General features: G+C 34.7%; 1 protein-coding gene and 1 long non-coding RNA gene across 5 annotated transcripts in view; one reads left to right on the forward strand and one right to left on the reverse strand.

Annotated features, from left to right (window-relative positions):
* KCNT2 (potassium sodium-activated channel subfamily T member 2) overlaps positions 1-20,573 on the forward strand; it is a 144,576-nt gene that overhangs the window by 77,664 nt on the left and 46,339 nt on the right. For all 4 annotated transcript variants that reach the window (XM_040565398.1, XM_040565399.1, XM_040565400.1 and 1 more), the window contains exons 11-15: positions 1,980-2,144; positions 3,724-3,860; positions 8,262-8,325; positions 11,693-11,801; positions 19,339-19,447. In XM_040565398.1, coding sequence (XP_040421332.1) covers positions 1,980-2,144; positions 3,724-3,860; positions 8,262-8,325; positions 11,693-11,801; positions 19,339-19,447 — 584 coding nt within the window. The remainder of the gene's footprint in view (positions 1-1,979; positions 2,145-3,723; positions 3,861-8,261; positions 8,326-11,692; positions 11,802-19,338; positions 19,448-20,573) is intronic.
* Positions 3,891-20,573, reverse strand: part of LOC121073881 — a 158,354-nt gene continuing 141,671 nt past the window's right edge. The window contains exon 10 of the long non-coding RNA XR_005821987.1: positions 3,891-7,630. This is a non-coding gene — a long non-coding RNA (uncharacterized LOC121073881). The remainder of the gene's footprint in view (positions 7,631-20,573) is intronic.

Consider the following 20,573-nt stretch of genomic DNA (forward strand, 5'->3'; position numbering starts at 1 on the left):
TCTCACATGGCTATGATTTCCAGACTCTACTGCTCTGATGGTGAACTAAAGCTTACTGTGAGCAAACACCACAGAATCCCTGGGAGGCTTGAAGCTTGAGCTGTCAGCATTAATTTCCTTGAAAAAAATTGAACATTTTAATTATAGCTAAATATTTAATGTCTGCATATACAAACATATGCACTAATACAATTATATTCCCATTCAGTGGCAATTTAGTAAAATACATATTCTTTTTGAAACTAAAATATGCTTTAAGAAATTTGGAACTTCCTCAGAAATAGAAATTTCATCTTTGAACTACTTCTAATATACACTTAAGCATCGTGTACATCGCATCCCTCGTGAGGAAACTGCAGGCTGCCATGAGGTCTCCCCTCAGTCTCCTCTTCTCCAGGCTGAACAAACCAAGTGACCACAGCCACACCTCATACATCCTCCCCTCTAGAACCTTCACCATCTTTGTTGCCCTCCTGTGGACACTAATATTTTTTTGTCCTTATACTGTGGTGCCCCAAACTGCATACAGTACTCGAGGTGAGGCTGCAGAATAGAGTGGGACAATCACTTTCCTCGACTGGCTAGCAATGCTGTGCTTGATGCTCCCCAGGAGATGGGTGGCCCTTCTGGCTGCCAGGGCACACTGTTGACCTTGCCATTGACCAGAAGCCCCAGACCCTTCTCCACTGAGCTGCCCTCCAGCTGCTTGTTCCTCAGTCTGTATATATACCCAGGGTTGCTGTCCCAGGTGCAGAATCCAGCACTTGCTCTTGTTAAATTTCATACAGCTAGTGATTGCCTAGCACTCTAGTCCATCAAGATCTCTGCAAGGCCTCCCTACCCTTGAGGGAATCAACAGCTCCTCCTAATTAAGTATCATTTGCAAACTTAGTATGCATTCAAGTCCTTTGTACAGATTATTAATAAAAACATTGAAGAGAACTGTCCCCCCAAAATGGAGCCCTGGTGTACCCCACTAGTGACTGGCCACCAGCCTGATCTAATCCCATTTAGTATAATCCTCTGATCTCTTGAGCTTTTGTCCTGCTATGATATAAATACAATTATTATTCACAATTCAGTTTCTCCATCAGTTGAATGGAGTGAGAAAAGAATAGTTATCAAAGACAGTTAAATGGAGCTCAGGATTAAATGCATATTACTTACTATGAGAAGCTTTGAGATGGTATTTGTGCGTTTTATTAATGTCACAGATCATTACAATATTATCTTTACTCTAACGGATTCAGACTAGAGGAGCAACATTTTATATACTTAATGACTAATTCATATTTCCTAGCCTATTGTGCACTAGGCTTCGCCTTGCAAGAGTACAAAACAGGTATTACTGTTAGCCTGCATACACTGTTAGCTGAATGCATATATCATTCAGCAGCTGGCAAATGCAAAATTGCTGTATTTACAGCTGCCATCTATTTAAGTGGTATCTGTATGTATAAAACAGATAAGTGAGTATAGATTTGATAGGAATACACAATGATATTGTCACCTTCAGAATATTATAAAATCTCTGAAGAGAGTCATTGTCCAAAGAAAAATGGTGCTTCTATATGAACATTTATACTTACAGTGACCTAAATGTATGAAAATTTAACCTTTCATTTGAGAGAAGCATTTAGGTAACAGGGCACTGGAAAAACAGATCAGAGGTGTGAAATAAATAAAGTAAATAATGTGCGGTCTTCATTCTTTTCCAAATTTTTGTGACTGAGTATCACATGGTATTTTAATGGACTTACCCTGCTATTTGTGTATGATAGAGACTGGCTGTGTTGCCATATTTTTTATTGATCTAACCCACTTATTAGAGAACTTTTTTACAAAGAAAAATGCATTGGGAGCTAAGGACATCTTTTAATAAAGGTATAAGCTGAACAGTGCAATGTAGTTAAGTCATGATACAGTTTTACTGCACAGCTGCTTGTCTATATTTCACTGACACATGGCATCTATTGCAGTTTGAACAGCTGGCATACTTGTGGATGGAAAGACAAAAGTCTGGTGGCAACTACAGTCGACACAGAGCTCAGACGGAAAAACATGTTGTGCTGTGTGTCAGCTCCCTGAAGATTGATTTACTTATGGATTTCTTAAACGAATTCTATGCTCACCCCAGACTGCAGGTATTTACAGTGAAAAAAAAAATGAAACTCAAAACACTGATTTCTGGAGACAGTGTTCTGGAATGGTCTTTAATTTGAAAAACTGAATTTGGGAATAGTTGACTGAATTGGGAATCTATAATTGCAGTAAGAAGCTGAGATACAGTATGGAGACAATCATTTTGAATTGAGCTAAAAGGATTAAATAGATAGAATTACTGTCTTGTTGAATTATGCTAGTCCTTTCAGAAACAGATATTTCCATGCAACTTCCTTTTATTCTATTTAAAGTAGACAAGAAATGAAAAATGTTCAAATTCTTTTTTCCTCTTGTTTTGGGACTGTATCCAAAACTCCTCACAAGCCAAAGAATATTTTGGTTTTGTCATTTTGCTTTGTTTTTCATCAGTATTAGGAAGATTAGATCCTTTTGGAAATGTTGAAATTAAGAAAAAATTATATGTACTTTAAAGGACAAAGACCTTGTAAGGTTACATGTGAGATTTTTCTCGGTTTACACTTATTCCCTAGTTAATGCAAACAGATGTCATAAAAATTGTTCTGATCACATAAAAACATATATGAGGTAGCAGTTTGGATTCATTATTAGTTTTACTATAGACAATTTCTTTTACAAATACTTCTCTTACAATGTCTATTACTATGTTAACTGTGATACATTAAGTATTGCAAAACCCCCACAAAATACAGTTCTTCAAATAGTCAAGCAGCAGTATGACAAATCCCAAATGCAGATTATTCCCCAAATTAATTAGCTAATAAGAAGCATAAGCAAATGTATAGAGAAATCCAGTTTTTTGGAGATGCATACACAAACTGAAATCCAAAATTTACTTAACTAGTCTGAATAATGAGTCAAGTTCTGTGATACACTAGAGACAAAGTAAGAAAAATCCTAATACTACTTCTGTAGCCTGAAACAGCTTATATACATTCCCTTCATATTTGAAGTAGGAAGCTGTAAGATACAGATGATGCTGGAAGTAAGCTTCCAGCAAAAGTCTGTGTCTGATAAGGAAGACTTCTACATTAAGCCTGTCCTAAGCTCTCAGTCTCTCCCCTCCTTACATTCCTTCTCTCTCTCCTTTTCATAACTACACACGTATATGCCTCTGAGCAACCTTACTTTTTCTGATAGGAATTTGTCTGTAGTACAGAACAGGAAGAAGTGTAGAACAGGAAATGAAGTTTGGATCAGCCCATTAGTGTGGAGGAAAAGATTTTAGGGACTAATAGAGCTGGATAAAATAATTCTGTTTTGATTGCGGAAAGCTTCTTACATTTTCCAGCTAGAATTACAGAAAAGTGAATTGTATCTAAAAAAGTTACACTTGTACGGTAACAAAAAATGTTTCTAACTGGACTCTAGTGGCCATCTTTTAAGTCCTTCATGAGCAGTGAACAACTGTCCAGCCATTTTTATTTAAGAAGAATTCAGTATTTTACACACCTGTATTCAAATAACTTTTGTTAATTAAATTTGAGAATTAACACACGTTTTTGACACCCTGACTCATCTGCAACAACAAATGGTAACATCAGATAATAACGTGGTTATTCCCCATTATGTTTTTTGCAGGACTATTATGTTGTCATTTTGTGTCCTACTGAGATGGATGCTCAGGTCCGAAGGGTGTTACAAATCCCAATGTGGTCTCAGAGAGTTATCTATCTGCAAGGCTCAGCACTAAAAGATCAAGATCTGTTGAGAGCTAAGTAGGCAAATATTGACTAATATTTGTTTTTTTACTTTTGTTTCACACATACTATTTGATAAATGAGCTTGACAGACGGCAAAAGCTGCTGTGCTAGAAAGAAAGCATGTGTATTTAGAAAGCAGGGATCTTTGATGTAATTTGTTTTTCCTAATATCTGAAAATTTTCAAGGAATGTATATTTGTAAGCTCTTTCATTTCACCAATTTTATCTTCAGTTTTTTCTTTCTCAGTTTCTGAAGGTATTGAAAGAGAGTGTCTGTTTTAATTTCTTCTGAAAAAGCAGTATAGAAAATTCCCAAACTTCCAATAATGCTAGAATTTATTTCTGTTCCTTGTGCACAGATAATAAAGATAACAGTAGCTCTCCTGTCCAATTAAAAGGGGATGGGGAGGAGTGAAAAATTATTATAACCCTTCGAATCCATTGCACAGTCTTGTTTTCTTACTAAGTTCAGCCTGGTAATAAAAGCAACTACTCTACTATACCTCCAAGTACTCTTCCTTCAGGACCTTCCTCTTACCCCACACTTCTACGACTTCTAAAAAAAAGCCCTTCTGTCAGTTCTTATTGAATGACATTACTCAAAACACATCAGTCAAACACCATTTCTCAAAAAATAAAAAAAATAAATAAAACAAACAAAAAACCCCACCCACCATTGCTCAATCACTTAAAGGTGGGAAGGAATTCACAGTGGAATTCACATAGGAGGACTGTCTCTTCAAACTCTCCAAAGGGAAAGGTGATACTTTGCAAATAACTGATTTAACTAACCTGCACTTCTCTTTATAAGAACTTACCTGTCATCACTTATGTTAATCAACTAATACAGATATCTAAAATTAAGCCAGTAACTCAGTACTTGTGTCACTCAGCCTTCTAAAGAATTATTCCCAAGAATCTAAACTGCGAGAAATCTTGTAAGCAGTGGTATCTTTTCAAATATCTGCCATGAAAAAAATAGCTACTTTCTTATCTGTTTAAAATTTGAAAATACTCCAAAGCTTATTTTCAGGATTACAAACTTTTTTTTAAAGGAGTGGTTCCTTGTTTTTCACTTTGTTGCCGATTTTAAGGAGGAATTCATATGGGGATTTTGCTGGCATTTGTTCTACACATTGAGAAAAGAAAAATTAGACTGTTCCTTAAAGATAATCATGAATTTCACTTACAATAACCTGGAGGTAGTCAACTGTGCTTTTTTCTGCAGAACATGTAATTGAATGTACCTGTCATAGAATAATTTTAAACCTCTCCTGAGGGAAGAAGCATAGTAGGAATTTAATAGAACATTTAATATGAACTATAACCCAGTACCTAAGATGTTTGCTATATTTCTTTTTAATGAGAACATAATGTACTGAGAAGATAGCAAGGCACACGGTAAACAACTTCTAATAAAGTAATGGTTAACAACAACAACAAAATCAAGAAGTGTTTTTTTATCAAAGTTTATACATATATTATACATGAAATGCAATGCCAAAATATCGTGATAAAGGTCTCACCAAAAAAGGGAAGGAATACCGAAAGTTGGCAGAATAAATAATTAGTAAATTGTTAACTAAGGACTGTATTTTTCTTTCTAAGCCTTAGTACACAATCTGACTTTACAAAAAAAATTGATATTTGTTCTTGCTTCCTATCTTTGAGAATTTCATTTTGGATTTTTTTGGTGTTCTCTGAACAGTGTTCACATGCCCAGCATTAACAAGAAAAAACAAATTCTATCCTGTGGTATCATACTGCTACTTATATTGTTCATCAGTACAACTAGAACTTTCGTATCTACTTCAGCATTTGAAATAGCACAATAACTGATTAAACAGCTCTCATTCTTCATGCAGACTATTACTAGAATGTGAACAACACTACTGTGCTTGATTTCCTTCCCCTAAAGCTTTCTCCCAGTCTCTGTCATGAAAAACTTTTTTTTTCTCTCCTTACACTTATCCACTTCAGTGAACCCTGTACGAATCCTCTTCATATCCACTCTTTTTTTTTTTTTTACTTTATACTTTTTTCCTTCCACAAATTTATCTTCAATATATAAAGCGCCTTTAAATTCTGTCATCCTCAAGCAGTGGGAGAATTGTTTTTTGCAGATCCAGATTTTCTGACATATAAAAATGGTGTAATTGACAAAGCTTTTCCAATTGTTAGAACATTATTAAAATGCTTCTCTCATAAGGATATTATTGTGTTTAACATAGTTGTTATTAGTGTTTCTGTTGTCTAAATTCATGATATCCACAGAATGTTAATATCAAAGGGGTTGTTACCCTTACCATATGTAGCTGAAGTGATTCAAGAAACTTCAAAGTTAAACATTGGAGAAAATGGTGAATACGATCAATGAAGTTTAATTTTCTTACAAAATCATCTATACATGCTGTTGATCCCTCATCATCTCTCATCAAAACATGTTCCATCACTCATTTCACTGAATTTTCTTTCTTACAGTTTGTTAAAGACCATATCTTCCTATTTATGTTCTCATGCTTCACTGGAACAACTCATACAGCTCCCATGATTTCTTCTTAATCAGTGATTAGAATCAGCCTCCTGTCCTCACTTCTCCACATCAGCTGCACTTGACCTTACTATTTTAGATATGGATTTGCCTTTGTTGCAATGTTTTTTCCATTTGAAATACTTCAATCTTCTGAAGCTTCCCTTGTTTTCCTGCTGTTTACTGCTTATGGGGAACCTACAATGACCTGACCTTATCCTTCTCTTTGTACTTTCTCTGAATGACCTCACACAAACCACGTATTTAATCACCATTTCTGTAGCCATAAATTACAAGGTTGCTCAATCTATTTGGCTTCTCATTATAGATATCTATTCATCAACTTTAGTTTAGTTCCAGATAGTTGTAAATACATCTTGATTTTTTCTGCCCAAATAAAACCAGTATGCTATTGTTGATGATATTGTGTAAAGCACCCTATGTAGACTGAAACTGCACGTTTCAAGTGTTTTCTCACGGAAGCTCTCATTTTAATCTCACTGAAACAATGGTTATGTTTTTTAATATATATAATCTCAAGTCCCTAAATACTTGTTTTAGAACACTCTGGAAATATTATTTATGTAGTCCATTGCTTTACCTCTCATTGCAGTTTTTCACTGGCTTACATTTCTTTTCACATCAAGAAGTGACCCCTTATTCTCATTTAGCCTGCCACTCCTGGTCCTTACAGAGATGAAACTTTCTGATAAGCCTATAATACTATTCTCTTTCACACAAACAACAGATTAGCATAAAAATCCCACTGTGATTTCACCTGTGTTCTCCCTTCAGTCTGGGATGAATTACTCAAACATCTACAAAGTAATGCTAGTATTTTCCATCGCATCCTTTCTTCAATCTGTTCTCTGCTCTGATATCTAGTGAGATGACTTCCTCTCATGATAATTGTCTTTTTGTTCTGTGTATACACAGCACCTAATAGAATAGGCTCTCAGTCTAAGCCTAGGGTCCCAATGACCTAAGCTATTGCTAGGAACCACCACTTCCATTTTCTAGAAGCAGAGAAATCAAAGATTTGGGATTCTCATGTCCCATTCCAGAATTGCTGTAATAAGCAGATAATTTTCTCCAGCTTGTCTCACTTTTCCCTTTCCAGGGAACCCATTCTGGTCATGCTGTTTTTCTTTGCCCATAAAGTCCTGTCTTCCCAAGCAGGTCAGCCAAGTCCCCATTTCTTTGCTTCCTTGTGCCAGTAGGTGAAGTAGGACTCACTGGAGGACGACAGTAAGATCTGAGGCAAGAGTCAAAAAGCAAGCTTTCATGAGACTTTTAGTCAGAGAGTTTTTCCTCCCCACTTCCACCATCCCTGCTTTTACTATGTGACTTGTAACCTGTAGAGAACAATTAAGCATTAAAAGTTCTCAAAGAGGCCACGGACTGAAAACAGTTGATTTATTGCATACGTACACAGAGATGTTATTTATCCCTAACACATTACTCTACCACATCTACCCATATTCTTTGCTAGTGCTATGGAAGAAAATTCTGTATCATCAGCCCCCTCTCACTTCTTCTTATCAATAGTAATGTGTACATATTGTACACTTACACGGTATATGAATTGGTGCTATTTATTCACCTTTTATACTCATGGCAGATAAATACTTATTTTGCAAAGAAAGTGTGTTTGAGATCACCTTGTTTTTTTTTATGTTGGGACAGCTTCTACTGGCACTGGGGAAAGAAAGTTTCCTAGAACAGTCAAGAAGTAGTGATAGTACTGTGAGTTAGTACACAAGTTAGACTAAACTTTCTCTGTATTCTGTATCTATAAGCACACAAGACTATAAACTGTGAAACAGAAGTCAACAGAAGTTTTTTTTTTTCGGTATATAACAGGGTTTTCTCCCCCCTTCTTCTAGAATGGATGATGCTGAAGCTTGTTTCATTCTGAGTAGCCGCTGCGAGGTGGACCGGACAGCAGCTGTAAGTTCTGAAGAAATAACCAAGAATGAGTATGCATGCTGTTTATACTGTTACTGTGCCTTATACCCTCTCAGGAACTGAGGTTTGTTCTGTGAAGAGGAGATTAAAGGTAGCTGATTAAACACACAGATTTTGCATAAGGGGGATTAATTTCAAGTCAAAAACCTACTAAAACTTCCATAAATGCTTCTATTTGAATGAGTTAGAACCTTTCCAACCAAAAACATTTGCTGTAAAAAATCAATTCATCAAAGTCTTTCCTAGCAGATCTATCAGGTTCAAAACTGTTTATAGAAAAGCAACATATCTTGCAATTTGCTAGAGATTGCACAGTTTTAACTGCTGAAGGTTCCATAACAAAGCCTGCTATTAGGGCTTCCTGGAGCTGGAAGCAACAGGGTTTCCAGCTTCTAGCTATCAACCTTGGATCCTGCTAGCTCATGTCTCAATTCTAAATTCTGTCACAGACCTGGGAGCCTTAAAATCCCAGAGCATTAAGATTCAAAGAAGTCATTATTCTGTGGCTCCAAAGGAGAATGAAGAAAGTCAAGAATCTCAGCTGTAAGAATAAGACTCTTTGGGGCAGTGTATTTTGAAGTTTTTAACTTCAAAAGATTTCACCTCCCACTCTGTTTTTGTTGTTCAGATTTTCTTTTCACAGGGAATACAATTATCTATACTTTAAGTAGGAAAATGGACAAGTTTGTTTCTGTTTTTTATTTTGTTATATTTTACTACCCCCCAGAGCTTTGAAATGAAATAGAATTTATTTTCTACACTGTTCCAGCTCTAGGCCCTGCTGAGGATTTCAGTAATGTAGAACACAAGGTTACAGTTTGTCACTGAGCTGGTGTTATTTCATCTAAGTCCATCTCATAATCAGTCTACAACTGATTTTTTTTTACCCTGCTGTGCTTAAGAAGCCAACAAACTGTAGGAGTGCCTTGGATCCTCTCCTACTTCTGACAGCTGTTGAAATAAAAGACGCATCAAGGAGATCCCTTACCAGAACAGCTGTTGTTACTCGTGATTTTTCGAAGCCAATGAGGCTTTATCTCTCCAGCTAGTCCTCAGCAGAGGATCTGCTCATTTTGCCCTAGCTGCCACTGACAGTTCATTACTTCCTATTTTCTTAGTTAAATTCCAACACCAAAGCTTATGCTGCTTCTGATCCATGGATTTCAGCAACAACTCAGAAGTACAATAACAGGTGACAAGCAGTTACTTGATGAAAACTGTTTCCTTTTTCACTTAAAGAAGTAGGAATTTCAATAGTCAGAGCAAGAATTTGTCAGCTTTCCAAAGTCTCCTACCAGCAACTCTCTCTATTCTGGCAAGAGAGAGCTTTGCCAAGTTTAATTTTATCAAATGCTATTTCGACATCTCAGACCAAGATGTAAGCTGCTCTTCTGCTATAGAATGCAAGACAGACATCTGTTTCACACAGTAGGATGCAACTCTTAAAAATGAATTCAGTGGGCTGTCTACATCAAATTGCTCCACAAAACTAAGGTTCCTGAAACAATGCACCTGCTATTTTAACCCAATAAAGGATGGGAAAAGTGTCTTTTGAACTATCCTATAGATAACAATAATAGGCTATATAAGTATATGAAAGATGAGTTCTACTGCCAAAAGCTTTGTTCTGATGCTTTCTGAAAATTTGGAGATTGCTGATTTCAAGGTTGCACCTTTTCTTCCTTTCTTTAATCAAATGGAATGACACTACTATACTGCTAACCTAAGTGTGGAGTAACAAAAAAAATATTAACAATACTATTCAAAAATGTATTAAATCAGTCTTGGTTTGAGTTCTGACGATGTAAATTCCCACTACACCTTCTTTAAAATTTGCAGCTTTCAATACATGAACTTAAATATCACCTCTATATTTATCAGCATTAGTATAACTGGTAATTTGTGATCACTGTCTGCAAGTTACTGTGTGGAATGCACAAAGAGAATGTATTTTTTTTCCCTCATTTCCCAAAGAAGCATATATTTTATAAAGAGGATAGAAGCATACTTTTGCATTAGCTGTCTCTGTTTATAATATATCTATATATGCTGCCTTTTTACATAGGAGAAATATCAACATTTTAAAGTCACTGCAATATAGTATAGAAATTACTATAAACGTAAAACAGAAAGCCAACAGTTCTGCAGTAATGTCAAACTGTGATGAAGCTACAGAGTCTGTGCAAACAACTCTAAAGACTGTTCTTCTGACACCTTTTCTGTTTTCCTGACACCTTTCGCATAAAAAAAAAGAGATGACATATCTACAATAATACAGGTTTTCAAATCAGTTCCCAACCCACCCCCAAACCTCTTACTTCTCCTGTAGTGTATCACTATAACCTCCATCTATCCCATTACGTAGCCTTTTGTTACTTCTCAACTGCGTTGGCGTTTTATTCCCTTGAGACTGAACAGGGAAAACAAAACAAAACAAAAACAAACAAATGCAAAACAAACCCACAACACTGTAGGGATAAGAAGTCATATAATACAGAAAAAGTGAGGAAAATGTGACTGCACACAAGGAAATCTTATAGCATGGTATATCTAAGTTCTGAAATTTCCTGAACAGGCACAGCAATCCTACATCTTTCATGAAAAGGTTAATACGAAAAACATGAAATGAAGCATTTTACTGTCCTCAACAGGTCTTTCTCTTATGATTTCATTCTAGTATTTCTAGTAGAAAAACTGCTTGCTACCATCTCAAGTGACATTAAAATATTATGGTTTGAAAACAACAATTATGCTCTGTTCCAGGCAGAGACTTTCCCTTGTGTTCATGAGTCTGAACGCTTTTCTTATTGCTGTTGCTGCAACCATAATGAATCATTCTTTACATATTATCTTTTCAAAGCACCAATTTCATGACTAGGCAAAGCATTTCAACCCAAATATTGTTTCCTACACGCAGCTTTCAATTACTCCTTTTTAGTTCTGAAATAAGTAAAACCTGATCACTAATACATTGAAATTACCCATAGTTCATGAAATTCAATATACGAATGCATTAGCACATACTTTTCTTTCATGGAATAGCAGTATTCTTCCTGTCATTAACTCACTCTTGACATATGGTAACAAGTGGGAAAAACCATCAGGCTGGGAAATCTGTTGGAATCCTTTGGTAGGTAGCTGGCTAAATGTGTATATATATACATATTTAGATTTATGTAATAAGCATAATATGTATTATTACTTAGATGTACATAAACATCCACACCAGCTGGTGTTGCATGTTTTAAAGTTAGTTTTCTGCAATGGAAAGTGGTTTTTTTTTTTTTTTCTAATGGAACATGATGATTATTTGTATTTTATTGTTATCACCTCATACTCTTTATTCTAGGATCATCAGACCATTTTAAGAGCATGGGCAGTTAAAGACTTTGCCCCAAATTGTCCTTTGTACGTTCAGATACTGAAACCTGAGAATAAATTCCACATCAAATTTGCAGGTAAGTGTAAGATTTCAGCCATTTGAACCACTTGTTAGTATTTAGCAGCTTGTTTCACAGATGCACAAGCAAAGTCATTTTACCTAAGCATATTTACATGTTAGAACCACATGAACAGTACAATATTTTCAAGTACCATGGGCTTATACTGTAAAATTTCATTTTTATATTAAACTTATTCATAAGCTTTTTGAAGATTACTGTATTTATTACTCTGCTACGTTATGTAATATACCATGTTGAATTATTTGAGGTCCAGGTAGGTTTTCTTCCTGCTACATTACCCATGTCTTGAAATAACTTCTGACTTAAAACATACTGTTACCAAGGGGTGTATGAAAAGATCTGCTTAGAAAAGGCGAAATTTAATTCAACAAGCAACTGAAAAAAATCTTTACATTGGAGTGTTTTTTCTTTTTTTCTAGGTCATGTGAAAAACATGATTTTCTTTTCTTTCAAATGTTTTGGAAAGAGAAAAAAAATTTAATTCTATATCCAGTAGAATTGATATCTTGGAAACTATGATATAAAATGCAAAATGATGTTAAGAAATCCAAACAAATCCTCTCTCATAAGAATGGATTACAAGCTCTAATCTGACAAACTTTGTCTGCACTATATATGTGGATCTCTGTCTCTCAGCATATATAGAAACACGTAGACGTTCACACATACATATATATTCATGTGCAAAAACATGTCAGTACATTTATAATGACAATTCATTTTGCCTATCTCTGGAAAAATATTACTGTGAAGTAGAAGGAAAGCTTTCCTTTTCAACTGTAATTTTGAAAATTCAGTTTTCTTGAAGGATATTCTAATCAAGAAAAAATTGATGATTCATGCAAAATTCAAAAAAAATCAGTGGAAAAATATTAGTCTCCTTCATCATCCCAGAATGTGATGAAAAAGTAAATTTCAGTGCAGAACAATTCCAGAGCAACATTTAAAGCTGTAATTTTAAAAGCTACTGAATTTACCACAAGGTTGGAAAGAAGGAAAAGAGCATCAATAGCAGTCCTGAAGTTATAAAAGTGTAATCTTAAACTATGAAATGGCACAGCAGAGAATAAGATTCGTGCTGTGACAAGAATGATGGTGCTTTTTCATCTCTCCCTTAAAACTACACAGCACAAACAATCTCTTCTCCCTAGCCATGGCCACTTTTCTTTATTGGTGACTGTTAATTTGTTGTTCCTAATTGTATTTTTAAGAGAGTTTCATTATTCTCAATGTCTTGTCTCTGTAGCAGCTTATATGTAACTTTATTTGAAAAACAGAGTTTTTGTAATATCCGTTTTAAATCTCAGATTAAGAATTTGGACCATATATTAAAACAAACAAACCCTACAAAACCTTCTTTTGTAATATTTCCTTCCATAATCAATCTGAATGTTCTGTATTTCTTGAAGATCTTGAGGAAACCTTATATATTCTATGCTTCATTAGCCCCCTCTAATATTAATAATAAAAGCACTGTATTGTAGAACTAAATATATATATAGCACCTTACAACTCAAAATAATTTTGAACTGATCAGAGGGATCACTGCATCCATTTCCACACACACTCATTTCAAATCATATTGTTTCTTTCATACAATTTCACTGTGCAAGCGGAGAATTATAAGCCTTCCTGCAAGATTAATTTAATCTTGCTGATTACACAGGAAATTTTTAATGCAGTTTTAAATTTGGCCAGGTTACCAGCACCACCAGATGCTAATCTACTACAAATAGTTGGCCACTGATATTTAGAATCATCAGAATAGCATTTGCTTGCATACCTTTTCCTAAGAGGACTCTTTTGGTTACTAATCTTGTCCAACTTGCTTCATTCTAAGATACATACCCACTGGAGGCTGCAGGCTATAGCCATGTCCAGAGTCCTTACAAATAAAATTTGTCATAACCACTGACAACATTTTTCTAAGTGTTTTTCCTATTATGATTCAGGACTGTTTTATTACTGCCTTAATGCAAGAGACTTCTTTTAAATTTGATACTCCTCTAAAAAATGACTCCTTTCTTCTGAATGTTTCCCAAACCAATATTGTGCATTTTTATGAACCTGAAGTACTCAGTAATATGATTTCTTCTTCTACTACTACTTTGTGTGTGTGTGTGTGTGTGGTTTTTACATGCAAGTTTACATAACAACTCTCAAAACCAAAGTTTCTGAATTTAGGAAAAGGAAAGAATGCAGGAAAGTTCTCCTAACAAAACGTTTCATTTTAAACTAAATTGAAAATATCTAAAACACTATAAGCACTCAACATCTTATATTAACCAGTCATCTGAGATCGCATGAGACAGTCCTGAAATGTAGACCCTAATTGCATTGTCCCAAAGAAAATCTCCAGGATGCTACTCTGTCTTGGATTTAGAAACAGAATATAGGACAAGTAATCGTTATAATTTATTTCCATCCAGTAGACAACATTTTTACGTTTTTCCTCTTTTTAATAAGAGTACAAGAACCCATTCTCATCATCACAGCAAGGGAATGGAGACACTTAGCACTGGATAATATGGCCTGTCAGAAAAGCATGTTTTCCTGTCTTTTCACTTAATGCCAAAGAGACACCCTTGCGTCCTGTGTTTTCTCTGCTATTTTTTGCCGTGGAGTTTTAAATAACTCCCCTTATTTAAAATGGTAGCTTACACTTAATACAGTGGAAGTATTTCTCTGTGCTTGGGTATTATGTTTCAGTGGAATCTGAAAAGCATGTGGCATAAGGGTTTATCTTAGTAAATTCCTTTGTGTGTTCAAGGTGTGAACACACTACAAATATGGTGACCTGAACATGAAAGTTATCAGATGGGCAAGGAAATGGTATATCATCATTCTTAACTATTTTTGTCTTGAGCTGAAATGCTTTACTTCTTAGCTATTTCCAATATCCAAATACTTCACATGTCCCATTTTTCTTTCAGTAGTATTGCATTTTCGTTCACCTGCAGTTGCATATGGTTTTCTCAATCTCCCAGTTTTTCCTGGGAACTCACAGGGCTACAAAAGACTATGTACCCTTAATGCATGCATCTGCTGTTGCATTTCAGCACAAACATGAAATAAAGTGAAAGTTATCCACAGTAGAGCAGTACATTTATGTAATTCAGAAACTATAGTAAGTTATATATTTTCTGAGTTGTACTAATAACTTCATACATTTTCTAGAAAATAAATTAATCATCTTTCCCTTGAATATTCAGAAAATATATATAATCACGGTTCCAGGAACAGGGGACATATTTTGTCATTCTGTATTTATTCAAAATGCACTAACAAATTAGCTCAGATTGCTGAAGTCTGACATTAAACCTTCAGTGGTTTATTAGAAAAGAACACAGTCTGGATTCACTGAAATGGATATTGAATGCATCTGATGATTAATCTATCCAACCACAGATAAAAATAGTCTATATAAAATAGAGATAATGGATGGACATTTTTATCTATCTGGTCTGGTAGCGATCATGTTAACTTATCAAATTGACAACAGCATGGTTTCTGAGAATAGTTATGTCAGGTCTAGGACGTTCTTACCACCTGGCTGATGCTGTAGACATAAAACATACTCAAAATACTGATTTATCTTCAATAACATCACAGAAGTCATAACACTTCATGGCATTATTACGTCTATTTGTAACAGACAATTTTCTGTCAAAATATATTTTCACAAAAACTACAATTTCCCAAATATTTTAATGGCATATTTCTATAGTATAAATACAATCAAAATACTTCTGTTTGGTAAACTGATTTGACATCTTTAATATTCAAGATAACTTCCAGTTTGTTCCTCTGCTTTACTGCACAAGGAATGAGTAATTTGTTGATACTAGTAGCCAAAGTCACAGATTTGACCAATGTCCTAGACTCGAGAACTGTTACACAACTTTCTCCTTTAAAAAAGGAAGCATTAAATAAAGTTCTGCATAACCCTCACCACAGCTCCACAATAAGAGTCCTGAATGTAAATATAAAGCACAATGACAACATAGGCAAGTTATGATCTGTCAAATAATTGGAGAAATGAACAAGTTATTTTTGACCTCGTTTGTGTATAAAACGAGAACTTAACTCCAACCAAAGAGGAGAAACCCATAGTACCTCTTCCTGACGTTTCAAATGACTACAGAAAAGAAGGAAAAGACGAGGGTTTATATAGTACAAAATATTCATTTTAATAATGTAAAAATGCAACTTATGAAGGGGAAGAGAGATATCAAATAATTCGTGAAATAAGCACCACTGAAATAAGACAACAGCACAGATTAGGATAGGAAGAAGTAGCAATAGCAGGAGTGGACAATTTTTTCCAGTTGTATTTCTTGTCCTGTAAGTCAACACCCATAGTAAGGATAGAAGAATAATTTAGCACAAACCTCATTGTTCTATGAGTAGATTTCCAGAAAAGAATTGAAAATGGTAATAAGCATCCCATAAAGTCAGACACATTTTAACAATAAAGATGGACACATTTCTAGAATAAGACAAGATTGGTTCCAGTTACTTTATATTGCTTATATTTGTCCAATGAAGAGCAAAACATGACCCTAATATAGAGAAGAATCAACATGCAATTCTATTCCATACCACTTTGGATTCTTATCATTTTGGATCAACAGAACTTTACAGTACTGGATTTCTTAAAACCTAGTTTCCAAGTGTGTGATGCGAGTCTGAAGAAAAGGCAGATGAAGCTTAAAAATGAAATTCAGAAGTAAATCTGATTCCTGCTTTGGGATTTACTGAGCCTAATGTTACTGCTTATAAATGAATATTTTGCATAAATTTGTTTTTTTTTTTCCTAAATTGCTGAACAGGAATCAAGAAGGGCTGCATTATTGTATAGTCTGGAAACGGTGTTTTTTTAATTTAATTTTTATTTTTTTATTTTTTACTAATGAATTAGAATAATGTTTCTATGGTAATGGTAATATGGTAATGGTAATATTTCTATGGTAATGGTAATAAAAGTGCTGAAGAACCTTTTGTATGATGTTATTGAAGTGTCTATGAGAATATCTAAAGCTTCGAAACACTTCTGAAGTAAGGTATTATTTTCATACCCATTTTACAGATGCATGAAGAGTAATGAAGGACATGAGTGACTCACACAAAGCCATAGTCTATAATAGAAGTGGAAGTAGTCCTATAAGTTCCATCTTCATGAATCCTAATGTAAAAGCACTTGAGAACACAATGTGCATTCCTTACACATAGGTGATTAACATGACTACTGTAGGACAGCAGTCTGTTTGCTGAGTGCTATATTTTCTGTTAGCCTAACATTTTGCATAAAATCCATCCAGAAAGTCCCTATATACGTTAGAGAGTGTAGTACATATGGAGGATTTAATTGAGATACCTCTTTTCATTTGCATTGTGCCATCCATGATTGACTCTTTCATTTATATATAGTTAGGTCAACATATACAGTTTTGCTCAATACAAGATTTGAAATAACAGCTGCTGAAATAATTTCTCTGTATATTTTTCTTGTGTCTATTTTCAAAAGTATTAGGTGTATTACAACATTATAAGGAAAAAAAGGGGAAGTTATTTGGTAAAGTTCTATACAAATTCAAAAATATAAAGATTTCTTATTCATTCGATATTAGGAAGTCAATATTAGTTTTCATAAATCTTTGCTATCTGAGTAATGGTAATGGAATAGAGATATTCTATCTAAGTAGTAGACTATGCCTTAGCCTCTCAAAATCTCTAGTTTAAAATTCAAATAGATGTATTAGTGTCACACGGTCAACTAAAAGAACACATTTCTGTCTGAAATATTTTCTGCAGCAAATACTTAATTGCTATAACTGAAATGTATTTAGGAGAAGAAAAATCTCAATTTATTCCACTTTGACAGTGTCTTCATAAAACTAAATTAATTCTTTCCCTATGGCATTCAAATAGGTCTGATCTTCTGAAAATGCAAGAATGAATTCCTCCTTTCAGTAGCCAATGATTCTGTTACTGAAAACTGTCTAGAAAAAAAAAAAAAAAAAAAAAAAAAAAAGAGAAGGCATACAATTGCCGCCCTTGTTGTTTTAAGTAAGAGGCATGCTCATAGCTACTCTATAAATTCTGGCTGGAGAATAGCTTAGTTATAGAAGTAAGGTGGTTCTAATCATTTTGATGATATGTTAGTGCAGTTAGAAGTGGAGTTATGTAGTTAGCTCAGATCCAGATGGGATTATTCGTATTTGCTTACTTTTAGTCATCACTTTTTATATGGCTTATATTCATCATATATGACTATCAGCTGTACCAGGTGTATTGTTCATGCTCATCAGAAGCAAATACTGCTCCCACTGAAAGTAATATAGTGTGAATCAAACACTAAATTCAGAAGAAAAGAAAATTACTTAGCATGCAATAAATGTCTTCATGACCTTTGAGATTCTACAATGAATGTAAGTTTAATTAAATAGCAAGCTTTGTGCTTATCCCTTTTTATATCTGTTTTTCTACTGTCAGGTTTGCATGCATGCCATTAAAGAGTAGTATCTATTTCCTTTTCATGCTATCACCAGCACTGGTGAACATTTAACTGTGATCTGAATTGTAAGCAGTAGTCATCCAACCTTAATAATAATTCATCCCATACTGAAAGCATGTGCAGAAGATTTGGCAATTTTAAATATAAGCCAATATAGGGAACTAAATTTAATGCCTCTCTTGCTTTCTTTTATCAATTCCTCTCCTAAATTCCATTAAAACAGAGAAAAAAAATAGACATGTCTACAGTACTGTTCCATCACATTAAGTACTGCTGTGCAGTACTACTGTGCAGACATACTTTCTTGTAAGGACTCTCAGAAACAAAGCACAATTTTGTAATTACAAAACCCAGACAAGGACTGGGGTAAAAAAAAAAAAAAAAGTAAAGTTGTATGAAACAGTAAAAGAAAACACAACCACCCTTGCCTAGATGATAAAAAGGCAGCAGCTGTCAGCTGTTTCTAGGAGGTCGTACTAGTCAAAACTACAACATACATGCAAGTGCAGTGCAAACATCCCAGAGCTGCTGTCAAATATTTGGTCTGTCAGCCAGCACAGCCTATCTAATTGATCAGGCAGTCTTGCACTGATGTATATTATTTTCTGAACACAAAAGTGCATCTCTGCACCATGCTTGATGTCTCTATACCAGTTCATACAAAACTGCAGCAGGTGCAAAATTTATAAGCTAAATCATGTTACAAGGCCTACTCATGCTACCAGTGTAGCAAGATAGTGGAAAAGCAGGATTCACAGAGCTATTGCATTCTCTCCATGCATAGCTGCAGCAAAAGTAGAAACTGGATGCAAAATTAACTTCAGTCATACAATCTGAGAGACAGCATAGATGGGGCAAATCATCTTATCATCTTGAACCTCTCCAGGTTCAAGTGGATGCTGAAGATCTGAAGACAAATTCTTGTCTTGTCTTCAGCATTTTCCTATACAAGGACAGGAATTGATAATTCTGTTCAACGGAAAGTATTTTTATCTTTTTTTTTTCCCCCCACAGATCATGTTGTGTGTGAAGAGGAATTCAAATATGCTATGCTAGCTCTGAACTGTATATGTCCAGCTACCTCTACATTAATCACACTGCTGGTTCATACATCTAGGGGACAGTAAGTATATACTACCATTAAAAAACAAAGAAAAAACAAAGAAAAAAAACAACCTTGCAAAAGTTAAGATTCTTGAGAAGATAGCTTAGCATGAACTCCCAGACAACCACAGCAGTCTTCAGATCATATTTATATTTTCTGCACTTTAAAAGCATCAAGATATTTTACTCAAGGTATTATAATTTCAAAAAGACTTCCCCTTCACCCACTCCAACTACTTAACTTCTTGCATCTATTGTGCACTAGTTCCACAAAGGAAAATGTTCATTGAGTTCAAACAAATTTCTTTTGCTAATATATAAAATACCATATTCTATTAATTGTGTGTACATTAAGAAGCAAGCAAACATACGCATGAAGAGGTAGGTGGTTTTTCAACATTACCACCATACTGCTGGAAGGGGTACAGAATTACAGTGTCTCTACAGACTGCAAAATCACAGTAGCAATTCTCTGTATTTATTAAAATAATTTTGCCATATCTAGTACATTTTTGTTACACTACAGTCTTGGAATAATAAGGTATTCCTATTAAAATGTCATGGTGAGAGAGAAGCATTTAAAAGTAAATCTCCAATCTGTAGAAGTGGAGTACACGCGTACAGACTGTACATTTGAGAGCAGTAAAATGCATATTTTTTTTTCCAAGTAATCACATGCCCAATAATATCTTGATATTCACTAGCAGAATTATTTAACCTTCTGTATGGCATTTGCAGTATTCCCCTGTGCCAAAGATGGGGAACACTGAAATTATTGCTACTACCGGTAACAACAAATGTCAAGATTTTAATGGCACTGTCTGTACTAGAATCTGTTAATAGGTTGAAAGCAAAATTCTGTTTCCGTATCTCTTGAAAATCATGGTGACATACATTCTGTATCTGCCTATTTTTCATTACATGACATGCACACACAGAATACAGATCCACTTTAAAATATCACATATTGTTTGTACATGAAAGAAGAGTAGTCTTAACATCAGTCGGTTTTCTAGCAGCATAAAAACTAATATATGAAAAGGACTCTGACTCTGTTTTCTACTGCACCTTACAGTATTAGCATTTCTAACACAGTTATATTGATCCCCAGGCATACAGATTCCCAACTAAGATTCAAAAAATTG

Source organism: Cygnus olor, chromosome 8 (genome assembly GCF_009769625.2).
Source record: "Cygnus olor isolate bCygOlo1 chromosome 8, bCygOlo1.pri.v2, whole genome shotgun sequence".
NCBI classification, from domain to species: Eukaryota; Metazoa; Chordata; class Aves; order Anseriformes; family Anatidae; genus Cygnus; species Cygnus olor.